Here is a 14,717-nt window from a genome sequence, read left to right as displayed (position 1 = left end):
GCTCGTTCCACTTCAATATCTTTTCCCGCTAGAGACGGGAGCCACATCGGCAGCGATCTTTTCAATAAAACCCATCGGGTCGTCTTTTTCGGCACTTTCGGGCAATCCAATCAGACGTAAATTGCTGCGCCTACTACGATCCTGTAAATCCACTACCTGTTGCTTTAGCTCGGTTACTCGTCTATCGTGGTCTGCGACATCTTTCTTTTGTTCTCTCATTTCCCCTGTTAGAAGATCCAGTTTGGAGCACATTGACTGAACAACTGACATATGAGAAGCGAACTCGTTCTGCATCACAGTCATCTCACTCTTTAGAATATCCTCAGTGCGCTACAGTGTTCGCCATCTTGTCCACCTGAGGCTTGGATTTTTTCTTAATCAACTTAGAAAAACAACTCATGCTGTTTCCAACTGTGTGCTATCTGAGAAAGTAATATTAATAAATCAACAGGAAAAATCAGCAAGAAAGGGGCCGAATGTACGGAGCTCTACTCGAGTGCGGCTAGGTTCATCAGCACGTCACGTGACTCTCTGTAGTTACATTTTTTGAGAGGTGTGCACCAGCGTAGGCGTAAGCAAAGGTGAGGGGTCTGTGATAGTGCGAAGGCTGTACCTGACCACACATGTGCACTTATAATATAAATTAGCCTTTACAAAAAAATGAGGGAGGTGAAACTGCTGAAACTGATATACTATACCTGGTTGTATGTTGATGTTTTTTTTTTCAGTTGTACAGACATTGCGAATGTAAGACACCAACCAAATGTGAGTTTATCAAAAGCAGTTTATTTGTCATCTTTTTAACTTACATCATGTATTATTTTATGGTTAAATATTTTAAATGAGGAGTATATCACTTTAAAGAAAAGAAATACAGATCATGCATAGTTCATTTTGAGGTCTTTTATAAAAAAAAAGCTATTCAGAGTTATTATAATATATACATATATATATATATATATATATATATATATATATATATATATATATATATATATATATATATATATATATATATATATATAAACATAAGGCAAAAGTACACTGACACTTGACTATGGAATGTGTTATTGTGTCTTAGTGAAACGTTTGTGTTAAAACATTTCTGGTAAATTCTGTAGCATGTATAATCTTTAAGAAAAAAAAAAGCACTCCAGTTCTATGATTCAAACATAAGCATGTTCTGTACAGAAGCAATGCTGTATCCAGTTGGGCTAGTTGTAACATTTGTGTCTAAAGAATTCTGTAAAACTGTACCTATCAATCATACACACTTATTTTATTGCTTACATAAACAATACTGAAAAAAGAGTAATGAATTGAATTCAACACACAAATGGTTTTGCCATTCTACAATTCATTAAAATTTTATATGAATTTGCGCCCTTTGTATATATATTTTTATATTTACATTTTTGATCTAAAAGAACCAGTCATCATTTTCCACAACTTTTAGCCAATTTTAACTTTGCCCTACAAACGAAAAAGGAAAAAAAAAAAAGAAGAGAAAAGAAATAATAATAATAGTTAAAAAAAAATAACACCTATTGCCATTTTTATTGTGGTTGTGAAGAATTTAATAAACCAGAAGCCTTTCAACCAGCAAAATGGCTTTTGGTAAGGACATCAGTATTTGATTGTCCACAGAGTATAATTTTAAGCCCTTTTCATACCTCTGCCCATTAGACAAGCAAACACAGTCATCACCATTTTGGGTTTGACTTCTACTAGATCCTCAGGCAGGGCGTACACACGAGCGCCAATCTTCCTGGCCATGGAAACAGCATATCTGCAAGACAAGGATAAAAACTTAGCACACTATGAAATATGATAGACCTAAATTCTGGTATATCTAATGGCATTTATGTTTTTTCTTCATACATTTACACCTGCAGTTACTACTGCTTAAAGTAAACTGAACACATAAAATCTTACTTTGCATTGTCCAGTTTGTCTCCATCACTCAGACTTCCTCTCTTCACTAGGTCATAATTTATGCTGCTGGGCTGGATGGCGTCAATCAGATCTAAGACTGCCAGACTGGAGCTGATCTCTTTGTCCTACAATCCACAATTCACACAAACTTCTGACATTGAACCAACATATGCATGTACTTGTTTAACTTATGAATAATATTTATTATATTAATATATAATGTTAACTGAATAAATAAAAGAATGTGGACCTTAAAATTTGATATTTTAGTTGATTTTCCTGCTTGTGACAAAGTCTTATTAACCCAGCTGACGATAACATCATCGTTGACTTTCTGCCCATCACCCAGGTTCTCTAGTACATTTAAAGTATATCTAGAAGTGAACACAGATAAAAAAAATAAATAAATAAAAAAGAACATTATTAGTTTGCAATATTAGTCCATCTGTATCAAGGTAAGTGCTTCCTTGAGAACCACATTTAGGATAATTTAAACATTGCCAACACTTCATAATTACCAGGTTATGCTCTCGTTTACTTTTTTATAGACTAAATGAACCATTAAAATCTACCCTCACCCGTGCTGGTTCTTGAGGGATGCTAATGGAGTTTATATGTACTTTGCACTGCTCTCTTTGGTTTCCCCCTTCACCATGGATTTTTTTGGGGGATGTGTAACAGACAGCAAGATCTGCTGGTGAAAGAGTTTGCTGCTCATTCAAACTCTACACCAATGCTGGCATAACCTATACTCCTGTCTCCTGCTCATCAGTCCAGACCGTAGCCAGCTCATAAAATGGCCTCTGCCAATCCATCAAAGGACAAGATGGCCAGTTTCTCAGTTCACAAGATGGCTGCCATCAGTTTTCACAGTATTCACAAAATTAAGTGTTTATTTATTCATTCATTAATTTTCTTTTCGGCTTAGTCTTTTTATTATTCTAGGGTTGCCACAGCAGAATGAACCGCCAACTTATCCAGCATATGTTTTTTATGCAGCGGATACCCTTACAGCTGCAACCCTTTTCTGGGAAACACCCATAAACACTCATTTACACTCATACACTACGAACAATTTAGCCTAACCAATTCACCTATACCGCATGTGTTTGGACTGTGGGGGATACCGGAGCACACGGAGGAAACCCACGCGAACACAGGGAGGACATGCAAACCACACAGAAACGCCAACAGCACTTCCTACTGCGCCACTGCTTTCGCCTGTATTTATTTATTTTTTGTCAAATAAAAAGAGAGAGAAAAAAAATTCTAATAGATTTAATAGCCTACACCCAGTATCAGGAGCCAAGGGGATATTATCAGATTGCGGTGTAGATACAAAAGTAAGATAGTATTTAATGATACTGTGCATTTTTTTATAACAACAAAAACTGTCTGTATATAACTTAAAATATAAAAAATACAAAGGGTGTACAGTTCATTAACAAATAGTTGCATAACCCCAAATTTAAAAAGTTGGGATAGTATGGAAAACACAATTGAAAAAAAAAGAAGTAATAATAAAATTTACAAAGACTTGTATTTCATTTCAGACATTACAACAAACATTATCCAATGTGTTCTTCGTGATTTTTATTTTATATATGTTTTTTTTTCCCAAAATAAACACGTATTCCAATTTTGGTTCTTGCAAAACATTTTAAAAAAAGTTGGAACAGTAAAGCATTTACCACTGTGTATTGTTGCCATTCCTTGTCACAACTCTTAAAATATGTAAAGGGGCTGAAGACAACAAGTGTTTCAGGTGTAATTTTGTCCCATTTTTCCAGCAAACAAGTCTTAAGGTGGGTACCATTAAGGATTTTCTGTTGCATTTTGAACTTTAAAATGTGAACATGTTTCACATTTTTGACAGACAGGCCAGTCCAGTACTTGTATCATCTTTCTCCACAGCCAGGACTTGCTAATGTTTGCTAAATGTGGTTTTGCATTGTCTTGTTGAATAATGCACAAGCTTCTCTGGAAGGCATCATTGTGCTCCAAAATTTCTATGTATTTTCATTAATGGTGCCATCACAGAAGTGCTAGTTACCTGACAAGGGCACTGACACAACAATTTGTTGCTGGTAACATGTATGATCATTTCTTTTCTTTGGTCTGGAGCACACTGAGCCTATGTGATGATATCACTTATAGATGAATGAGAGTTCTTGATGCAGTGCCACCTGACAGTTTAGAGATTACAGTTGTTCATCTTAGGCTTGCGCCCTTGTACTTTATGCACTAAAATATGTCAAGATTCCTTGAATCTTTAAATTTTGTTATGCACTGTTGAAGGTGAAATATCCAAATGTATTTCTATCTTTATTCGAGTAACATTGTTTTAAAAGATTTCAATAATTTTCCCACATATTTGTTGGCAAATTGGCCCATCTTTGCTCTTAAAGGACTAGATCATTCTTGGATGCTGCTATTGTACCAAATCATAATTACAATCACGTGGCAACCAAGGCATTTATATTTTTGGCAATATTACGATTAGTTAAATAACAAATCCTAACAGTTAATATGACTACTACATTTTCTGTAATACTGGAAGGAGAAATACTTAAGGGGTCAGAATAAGTAGAAACCTGTAGGTAAGTGGAAAGACATGTTTTACCTCTAATCTGCATCATCGAACACTATGAACAAACACATCTTTTGACCAGGGTTGGACTGGCCATTGAGTACACTGGAAGGATTCCAAGTGGCCTGGTAACTGATTTGGCCTGTTGCCGCCATACTTTAATTTTTTTAAATAATACTTAATAATTATTTTATGTTATTGATGATAAACTTGTACTAAAAGTGGTAGCATTTCTGAATTCAGCATTCAACATATGTAAACAAACATTGTAATGAATAAAAAAAATAAAAAAAATGTTCATCTAAATCGGTTGGTCTTGAACATTCTTTCATTCATTCATTCTTTCATACCACTGTCATCATGTTTAATTATTTTTCTTCATTACTCCAGTATTTAAAATACTTTTATGTAGTGGCAGTGACAGCAACACAGCCAATCTCAAGTGTGATATACAGATGTAACTACTTCAGTAGTAGCGCCACCGCAGAGGTACCTACGTGTGCCAGCAGCTTTTGGTCACTGGGTGGCACTTTAACCATAGATTTTCAGCTGTGCCATTTCAGAAAATGCATGTGTACTGTACATTGTGATGTGTTCAATTAAAATATAATTTTGTTTGTTTGTTTTAGTTTTCTTAGCAACAAACATCATTTTACACTAAACTGTATGTTTAGAAAAGATACAATGCATGGTGAGAAGTGTAGCCCTAGGCCTTTTGAATTGTCTCTCGGGCAGTATGCTTCAGGCATTCTATTTGAATGGGGTAACATCGAATTCTCCAAAATCACTTGCCAAGTATACAATTAAATTTCATACTAAGAATCACCATTTAAATTAAACAACGGTCTCTTTAGTTTAATTTGTAAACGTTTGAATCACACAAAATTTGCAGAAACTAATGTCTGCTCCAAGCCCATGTCTTGGAGTATTGTCAGTCTATACCAGGGATGTCAAACTCAATTTCTGGAGGGTCGCAGCCCTGCACAGTTTAGTTCCAGCCGTGCTTCAACACGCTTGACCTGTAGGTTTCAAACAAGACTAAAGCACTCAATTAGTTTGATCAGGTGTATTTAATTGGGGTTGGAACTTAACTGTGCAGGGGTGCGGCAATCTAGGAATTTAGGTTGACATCCCTAGTCTATATCAATCGATGATTGGCTCCTGCACTGAAAGGCAGGGCTTCATTCGCCATATTGATCATTACACTTTTCAAAACTATAAGAGTGACACGTCTTGTGTATTCCATAGTTTTTGTTATTAGTGAATGAGACCCAATGTTTCCATATGAGAGTCGCAAATGAGTACTTGTGGAATAACATTGTTATATTTGTTACATATTAAAAATCGGATTTTAGATTAAAATGACGACTGTCATGTCAATACACCATTTATAATTTCTCATGCACAAGTGTGATTTCTTTTTTCAATCAAGTGTTACAGGTTCTCCTGCTCAGATTAGAAAAAAAATGTATTGAGGACGTGCATTCCAGTTGGCCTTTTTACTGAATGTAATGGAAATCAAGTGATTCATGTAAAATCATCTCTAAAAAAATCTAAACTGTCAAGATGGATGCCCATTGTCCGATAAGCCATGTTGCTACTATACCTCATTGTCTATGTTAATACTTTTAGTGTCACCTTCTCATGAGCTGCCAGACCAGGGCAAGAGTGAGAGTTGGGTTTCCATCATTCAGATCTTGCCCCCCGATGCCCACTAATGAGAAATTGGCTTTGGTCTTCCCAAGTTCCACAGCATAATTACAGTTTTCCAGCTGTACACACAGACACACAAATGCATGTAAATACAGAAAACACAACTGGACATTATCCAACAAGAAAAGTAGCAAATTAGAAAGCATATCTTGTTTGCAGGTTTGAACTTGTTGATTTGTCCAGAAATTTTGTAAAAATTACTGATAAATGAATACCTTTTTCATGTTGGCCCCTAGTTTAGGATATGGAGGCTTGTTGACTTTGTTGTTCCAGTCAACAGGTACCTTGATTTTCTCATAAAGTTGCAAGATAACTAGAGCATCTTGGAGGTCACTAGGAGAGTAAAAAAAATCATTTTCATTTTTTCAATCTGATCTAATAAAGTCTTAAAATGTAAAACATAAAGACATTCACTTTACTTTCAACTGGATTAGAATTAGACATAAAATCAGATTGCAATCCTACATTAACCCTTTAACAGCCCCTCCAAGAAAAAAATTGGATTGCATTTCTTAACTCCTGATGTCACCAGTTAACAGACTCAATGCATTTTTTAACACATCCCATAATTTCTAAAATATCAGCCTCTACCAAATAGTTGATATGTTTGTTTATAGTAAAAGTACCATAATTAATACATATGGTATGAAAAATCATAAAACATAAGCTGAAATATGAAGTGAAGACAAATTTATTTAAAAAAAATCTAAATAAAACATCTTTGAATTCTAAAATTCTAAATTCTAAAAAAACGTAATTTTTTGAAGTATGCTATACAATAATTCAGAATCTCATTTAACATGTGTTCTTGTATTTTTTTTTACAGTAAAACCAAAATTAAGTTTAGAGCAAGTATAGTGTGCAACAGAATTATGTTTGTTCAATTTAAATTTTTTTTTTGTAAACCAACAATGCTGTGTAGCGTAAACCTTTATTTAAAACAGTCCTTCTTTAAATGACAGTAATAGTAATTATTATAAACAGTCAAAATATGGTCAACCATTTGGTAGAGCAGGCTGTAAAAAGAAGAGTAAATGTGTGTGATTTACCCATATAAATGATTGACATGAGGGTTGACACCCAAAGAATTCATCCAGTTTCTGAAAGTGCGTTCTTCTCTGGTCTCTCCTGCAAAAAAAAAAAAAAGAAAAAAAAAGAGGGTTAATCAATCAATCTAACAGAAGAAATACACACACTCTTTTCTAATGATATATATTTATAGACAGACAGAGATAGATAGATAGATAGATAGATAGATAGATAGATAGATAGATAGATAGATAGATAGATAGATAGATAGATAGATAGATAGTCCATGTACATCATTACCAATTGCAAAATTTTCTGAAAAGTTTATTTGAATTGTAAACTTAAATCTGCTACAAGTTATGATGTATAACTGAAAAAATGTGTAGGATAATTGCAACTAGTTATGACTAATTATTAATTTCCTTATGAGCTGTTTTGCTGTTTTGTTGAACCATATTATTGACAATATACATTCTAGTACTACATTTTTCTTGTTCAAAAAGCATTTCACTCCCACAACCATCACAAAACAGAAAACTACTGTATCAATAGTATCTGGGTGCAGACTTGAATTTGTAAGCTGATATTGCAAATCTCAGACTAGCAATGTCAGACACAATCCACTAAATGAAAGTATCACTGTGAAGGGTAGGGTTTGGGGTGCGCATTAAAAGCATTGGATGCAGCTAAGCTTGCAGGTCCATCAAGTCTGCATCCACACCCCTCTCAAAACTTTGTGGATTAATCCAGCATTAAAAAAAAAAAAAAAAAAACTCTAAATGCCTCAGAGACACTGAAGTAATGCATCAACAAAAGCTTTAAACACAAGAACAAAATATTATTTTAAATATAAAAAACAATTATTTTAAATCAAAATAATATTTTAGGTCCTTTTATATATTTTTGTTATTTATATCTCTTATGTATTCATGGAGATTCCGCAGCTTTTTTTGAAAACTAGTTTACATGCTGCATGTGTCTCATGTGGACAATTGTAATAACAAAGCCTTGAGGGTGTGGTCACATTAAAAATAATGAGCTTAGACTGTCATAGGGCTCTATTTTGAAAATCCATGCGCAAAGTGAAAGCGCAGGGCGCAAAAGCAATACGGTATATGCCGAAGCATGTTAATAGAACTTTTAATTTGCCAGTAACCTGGGTTAAGCGCTTCCGGGGAACTGTATGCCAATGTTAAAATCGGCGTGTTTAAGGTTAGTTTTTTAAAAAAATCAGCAATCTCTACTGGCTGAGTTATATCTGATATAAAGTGGGTCTCAGATTGTACAAGAAGCACTGCATTATATTACATTTTTCCCCGCCATGTCTTTATAAGCATTTATTTTACCCCAGTATGTTCAATGGAGCTTTTGTGTTAGCCTGCCGATTCTGACGGGCGCGTGCGAGTAAAAAGCTTTTTTTCTGGTTTCATGCTTGTACAACTAAATGAATGAAGTTTATTTAACTTAATGTATTTTAATGACATTACAACATCGATGCTGTAAAAAGAACCATAAAAAATTGAAAACAAAAAAAATCACAATAACAGGTCACCGGAAGTTTATCAGTATGGGAACAACACTAGTTCGGCATATACCCTATATTAGGGCGTCTCGGAATCCACTTTTGCTAATTTAAGGATGGAAAATTCCGCTTCGCGCAGTGGCGCATGGTCTAAAAGGGTTGAGCTTATTTTCTTAATGAGTTATGGGTGTGTTTTGAGAAAAAAACAATCAAACTTTGTAAGTGGAAAAACTGAGCATTTCACTAGCAAGTAAACGGTTAAACAGAGCATCTACAGCATGAGAATGAGAGATAAGCCTCCTCATTATTAACTTTCACTTTCACTTTCGTTGATAGGGAAACCTTGTAGGCACAGACATCCATTAGCCTATAAATAATTAATTTCGTTTGTTTAGCTCAAATGTTTGTTCAAAAATTATTTCTAAATTCAGTTGTAATTTCTAGATGAATTAATTAACAATAATAACGCTGTGTGTTTAAAAAACAACAACAGTTACATCCAAGTACACATGCTCTGCCCTATATGGTCTAAAACCTGACAGGTGAGAAAATCTAAGCTTGTTTTAAAAATAACAAATATACATATGCACATAATAAATAATACTGCTAATAATAATAACAACATTATACAAAAGCTGTTATGCATATGAATAAACTAAAAAAGCCTCCAGAGAAGAAGGCATGAAACTTTGTTTTCTATATTTATGTAGGCTATAAAATAATATGTTTTGTAATATTTTAATCCTTTATATTTATGTCCTATAGGCTATATATCCTTATTATATCCTATATGTCACAATCACCAGTGATCTTAACTCCTAAGTTCACTGGATCTTATTTACAATAATCATGGACTCCAAATCAGCCATTTCTGGACTACATATTCATACATGCACTTCACTCACACACAAACACTTGCTTCCTTATTCTGACTGATAACTCTCCCACCACCTGAATATTGTCAAAGACTGATTACACACACTATTAAAGCAGCACACTCACTCATTCACATTGCTGAGTCTTGTTAGCTGTATAGTGACATTGCACTGCATTATTCTTGTCTTGTTTTCCCGTCTTTTGACCTTAGCTTTGTTTACCTTTTTGTCTCAGTCTGCCGTCTGCCTACCGTCATCTCGCCTGTTACTTTGACTACGTTTCTGGATTGCCTTTATACATCTGTTTGCACCCGTGTAGACCATTGCTTGCCTGACTATCCGAATAAAACCTGCATGTGGATCCAAACCTCAGTTGTCTCTGTCAATCCCCGTGTTACACTATATATATCCTTAATTTTTTTAATTATTTTTCATTTGTAAAGTTATTTGCGTATTGCTATACACCCTGTCTGTATTAAGCAATGTGTAAGCCAGGCACACAACTAACACGCTCTGTGCAAGACAAACGCTCTCATTTTTTAGATCAGAACGCCTATGGGTGCACATATGAGCGCAAATGCATTTGCTATTTAAACAGAGTGGCTCAAAACGACTCTTGCGTCAAGTTGAAACTAGCAAACAATTATTGCGTCACGCCTTGCGCCAGGTGTATGATAGGGCCCATAGTGTTGGTTTCATACTGATTACTTTATCAAGATATATTTGCTGCAACATGCACTCACTGCATTTAAAAGTAGACACTTTAAGCTTTGTATAGATATAGCTCTTGTGTTTGTGTGTTTTGTTTTCACAGAGTTTCAGTTAATTTAATGATGAATTTCTAAATACAGTTCCCTGAGAGACAAAATAAACACTTATTTATGTGACCAAAATCAACATTAAATCTACAGTACAGTATTCTTAGTGTTTTTGGCACTGATAACCTTCAGAGCCTAACATTATCTAACAATTAAACCTGCATGCAGCGTTGAAAGGATGATAGAGGTCAATATGCTGGTAAACACTTAAAGGTGGTGCTATGACTAACCTAATATTGGCATTTAAATGGGTTTAAAACAGGACTCTTGTTAAACACGTGAATTTGCAATGCGAACGCAATGTGATTGGTTGTGTCGGATTTCATGTGACTTTTACATAATCTTCAAGGGACATGCGTCATCATTCTGTGCTGCAAACATCATATACTCCTCCTTTACTCCAAGAGAAAAAAAGGTCAGGTGCTCGAGCACCCAAACCCTTCTTCTGCACACATCTGCTGTTTTTAATGAAGTAAAATTAAATAACTCTGCAAACAGAAATAAACCAACTCTGCATTTACAGTTCAGTCAGTTGCTGCTCATTAACCCTTTAAGCGTTTACTACACCGGTAGTCAGAAAGAAACGCAACTGCAGTTGTCATAAATCACAAATCATCAGTGTTTTCAATCACAAGAAACGTTCGAGGTTACTAAAGTAACCCTTCGTTCCCCGAGGAGGGGAACGGAAGCACTATAAGTGGATTTGATTGTAAAATCCACGCATTGGGAGGTTCGGTTCAGAAGCTACTCGTCTGAAAGAGTATTGAACGGGCCAATTAAGAATGAATTGGCAGCGCAAGCCTGCGCAGGTGAGCGGCATAAGCAATCAACTGAGTATATAAGCTCACCTGGCGCCAGCAGACGCTATCCTTTTTAAGCTGAAGAGACTTTCAACAGCTAAGGGACAGTCATTATGGCGACGGAGTATAGTGCTTCCGTTCCCCTCCTCGGGGAACGAAGGGTTACTTTAGTAACCTCGAACGTTCCCCTTCGGGGGGAACTTCAGCACTATAAGTGGATTTGATTGTAAAATCCACGCATTGGGAGCCCATTGAAAGCGCCATAATGACTGCACCTTACCAACACCCCCGATGAGGAGATAGTCAAGCAAGCGTGACGCACCCACATCATGGGGGGCGCGGTCCTCCAACGTGTCCCTGGCCCTAATTTATCCTACTTCAACAGAAGTTTTACGGATTTATATATATTTTTTGGGAAGTCGTGAGCATCTAGATAATTCTAGGAAAATACGACAGTACGTTGGGAAGCGTGCAATCCCGATAGGGAGGACGCTGCGGAGGCCATCCGTTACCCAAGGGGGGATAGATGGCAGAATTACCTATGGACTAGCCCTAAAAAGGGGGAGTACGCATAGCAAAAGAGTGGTTAGCGGGGAGGGAAGACACGGGTCCGCCCAGGGGGGGGACTTAACCGTGGCGGAATAAGCATATGGGATCGCCTAGTGGGGATCACTCATAGCAGGCACCTTTACCCAAAACGCGGGCTGACCAGCGGGCAGACCTACAACGTAGTGGGCCAGCAAGTGACTCCTCCGCTGAGTCAGTGCTGGGGGCCACGGAGGAATCTGCAGGGCTCACCTGACGGGGAACTTTACTGACAGATAAAAAGGCGCACGTATCTCCGTGTTAGGGAAAATGGCGCAGCAAGCGTGTTTCAACACCCTACCGAATTGTTTCCTCAATCACCAAGGGTTACCTAATACCCTTGAGGAAACCGGCTCCACTCGCAGATTGTAAAACCTTGCAAATGTGTTGGGTGTTACCCAGCCCGCAGCTCTACAGATGTCTGTTAGAGGGGCGCCGCGTGCGCGCGCTCGAGAGGATGCGAAGCTCCGAGTTGAGTGCGCACGCGCTCTCGGGGGACGCGGCTCATCTCGGCTCTGATAGTGAAAGAAAGGCATCCACAATCTAGTGGGAACTTATTTCGGTACGGCACTTCCCTGCTGCCGACCGCCATAACAGACGAAGAGCTGCTCAGATGATCTAAACTCTGAGTGCGGTCCGGATAATACGCAAAACGCGAACTGGACAATAAGAAGGGCTGGGTCTGCCTCCTCCGAGGGCAGCGCTTGCAGGCTCACTACCTCGTATTAAAACGGAGTGGTAGGAACCTTGGGCACATATCGCGGGCGGGGTCTCAGGACGTGAGAGAAGCCAGCCCAATTACAGGCACGAGTCACTGACCGAAAAATGCCTCCGGGTCCCCGACCCTCTAATCGATATCAACGCGACCAGCAGAGCTGTCTTCAGGGACAGAAAAATACTGAGTCGAGGATCGAAGGGATCTGACGCGGCTTGTGTAGCGAGGGCGAGATCCTAAGAGGGCATGAGAGGGGGCGGGGTGGATTAATTCGCTTAACGCCCCTGAGGAACCGGATGATGAGGTTATGCGTTCCCACGGTGCTGCCAGCCACCGCGTTATAAGAGCGGAGATGGCAGCCACGTAACCTTGAGTGTGGAGGGCGACAGCCTGCTCTCCAACTTCTCTCGGCGTAAAGAAAGCACAACGCTGATCTGGCAAATTACGGGGGTCTTCTCAGCGAGAGACACACCATTCAGTGAATAGACTCCACGTCAGGGCATAGGCGCGCTCGGGGAGGGGGCTCTAGCCCGAGTGACGGTATTAGCCACCGCAATCGGAGGTTACCTAAGTCTTCCTCGCGTCTAAAAATCTCTTCAAAGATTGGCGAGGGTGCCAGGTGGTGCCCTGTCCCTGAGAGAGTAGGTGCTCTCTCGAAGGGACTGCCAGGGGAGGGCTATCGCGAGGGAGAGCTCTGACATCCAGGTCCGGTTGAGCCAGAGGGGCGCAACCAGCAACCTGTTCCTCGTCCTCCCTGACCTTGCACAGTAACTGCGCGAGCAGGCTCACTGGGGGAAACGCGTATTTGCGCGTGCCCCGAGGCCAGCTGTAAGCCAGTGCATCCGTGCCGAGAGCACTCGGTCAGGAAAAAAACAACTGGCAATGAGCGATCTCGGGGTAAGCAACAGATCGATCTGGGCTTCCCCGAATCGCGCCCATATCAGCTGAACAGACTCGGGGTGGAGTCTCCATTCTCCAGGACGCAAGGCTGCCGTGAGAGCGCATCGGCTGCACGGTTGAGCTTGCCTGAATATGAATGGCGTGCAGCGATTTCAGCCGCGGATGACTCCAGAGGAGCAGACGGCGGGCGAGCTGAGACATGCGGCGAGAGCGCATACCCCCCCATACGGCTGATATACGCCACCGCCGCCGTACTGTCCGTCCTGACCAGCACGTGTTGCCGCTCCAGCACCGGAAAAAAATGGTGGAGAGCGAGGAACACTGCCAACAGCTCCAGGCGATATGCCAATGCAACTGGGTACCTTTCCACAGGTCCGCAGCCGCATGCCCGCAACGCACAGCCCCCCAGCCCGTGTTGGAAGTGTCTGCTGACTGGACGCCTGTTCTAGAGACACCCAGGCCTGTAGGAACGAGGGGTCGCTCCAAGGGCTGAGGGCGCGGCGACACAGCGCAGTAACAGAGACTCGGTGTGCGCGCGCGTGCCATGCGCGTCTGGGGACTCGATCGTGAAGCCAGTGCTGAAGTGGTCTCATATAGAATAATCCGAGCGGCATGAAGCGGCTGCGGATGCCATATGCCCCAGGAGCCTCTGAAATAGTTTCAGTGGGACCACTATTTTACTGTCGAGCTCTCTCAGACAGTACAGCATCAGCTGAGCGCGCTCTCCGGAGAGGCGCGCTGCCATGGTGACCGAGTCCAGCTCCAGCCCGAGAAAAGAGATCCTCTGCACGGGGGCGAGTTTGCTCTTTTCTCGGTTGACCTGAAACCCCCACAGGTGGAAGTGCCAGAGCACTTTGTCTCTGTGCATAATCAACTGCTCCGAGAGAGGGCAAAAATCAGCCAGTCGTAAAGAAATTGAGTATGCAGATGCCCGCGAGCCGAAGGGGCGCTGAGGCACCCTCCGCGGGCTTGGTGAGGACCCGCGGAGACAGAGAGAGCCCGAAGGGGAGGGCTTTGTATTGCCAAGCTCGACCTTCAAACGCAAACCGCAGAAACTGTCGGTGGCGAGGAAGAGTGGAGACATGGAAATACGCGTCCATCAGGTCTAATGCTGCAGACCAACCCAGAGGACGAACGCACCGGAGGATGCGCTTCTGCGTGAGCATTCTGAACGGCCGCTTGTGCAGGCAGTGGTTCAAAACGCGCAGATCTAGGATTGGCCATGACCCACCGCT

The 14,717-nt window shown here is 40.0% G+C and overlaps 1 protein-coding gene across 1 annotated transcript in view; it reads right to left on the bottom strand.

The window, feature by feature from the left end:
• Positions 1–1,260: 1,260 nt before the first annotated feature.
• The window catches only part of pls3 (plastin 3 (T isoform)), a 71,986-nt gene continuing 58,529 nt past the window's right edge, over positions 1,261–14,717 (bottom strand). Inside the window, exons 11-16 of the mRNA NM_001002326.1 lie at positions 7,288–7,366; positions 6,454–6,571; positions 6,164–6,297; positions 2,186–2,309; positions 1,936–2,060; positions 1,261–1,789 (exon numbers count right to left, since the gene is read on the bottom strand). Of these exons, the coding sequence (NP_001002326.1) occupies positions 1,657–1,789; positions 1,936–2,060; positions 2,186–2,309; positions 6,164–6,297; positions 6,454–6,571; positions 7,288–7,366 (713 nt within the window). The 3' untranslated portion in view covers positions 1,261–1,656. The remainder of the gene's footprint in view (positions 1,790–1,935; positions 2,061–2,185; positions 2,310–6,163; positions 6,298–6,453; positions 6,572–7,287; positions 7,367–14,717) is intronic.

This window comes from Danio rerio, chromosome 14, assembly GCF_049306965.1.
Source record: "Danio rerio strain Tuebingen ecotype United States chromosome 14, GRCz12tu, whole genome shotgun sequence".
NCBI lineage: Eukaryota > Metazoa > Chordata > Actinopteri > Cypriniformes > Danionidae > Danio > Danio rerio.
This window is presented reverse-complemented; position numbering and strand designations above follow the sequence as displayed.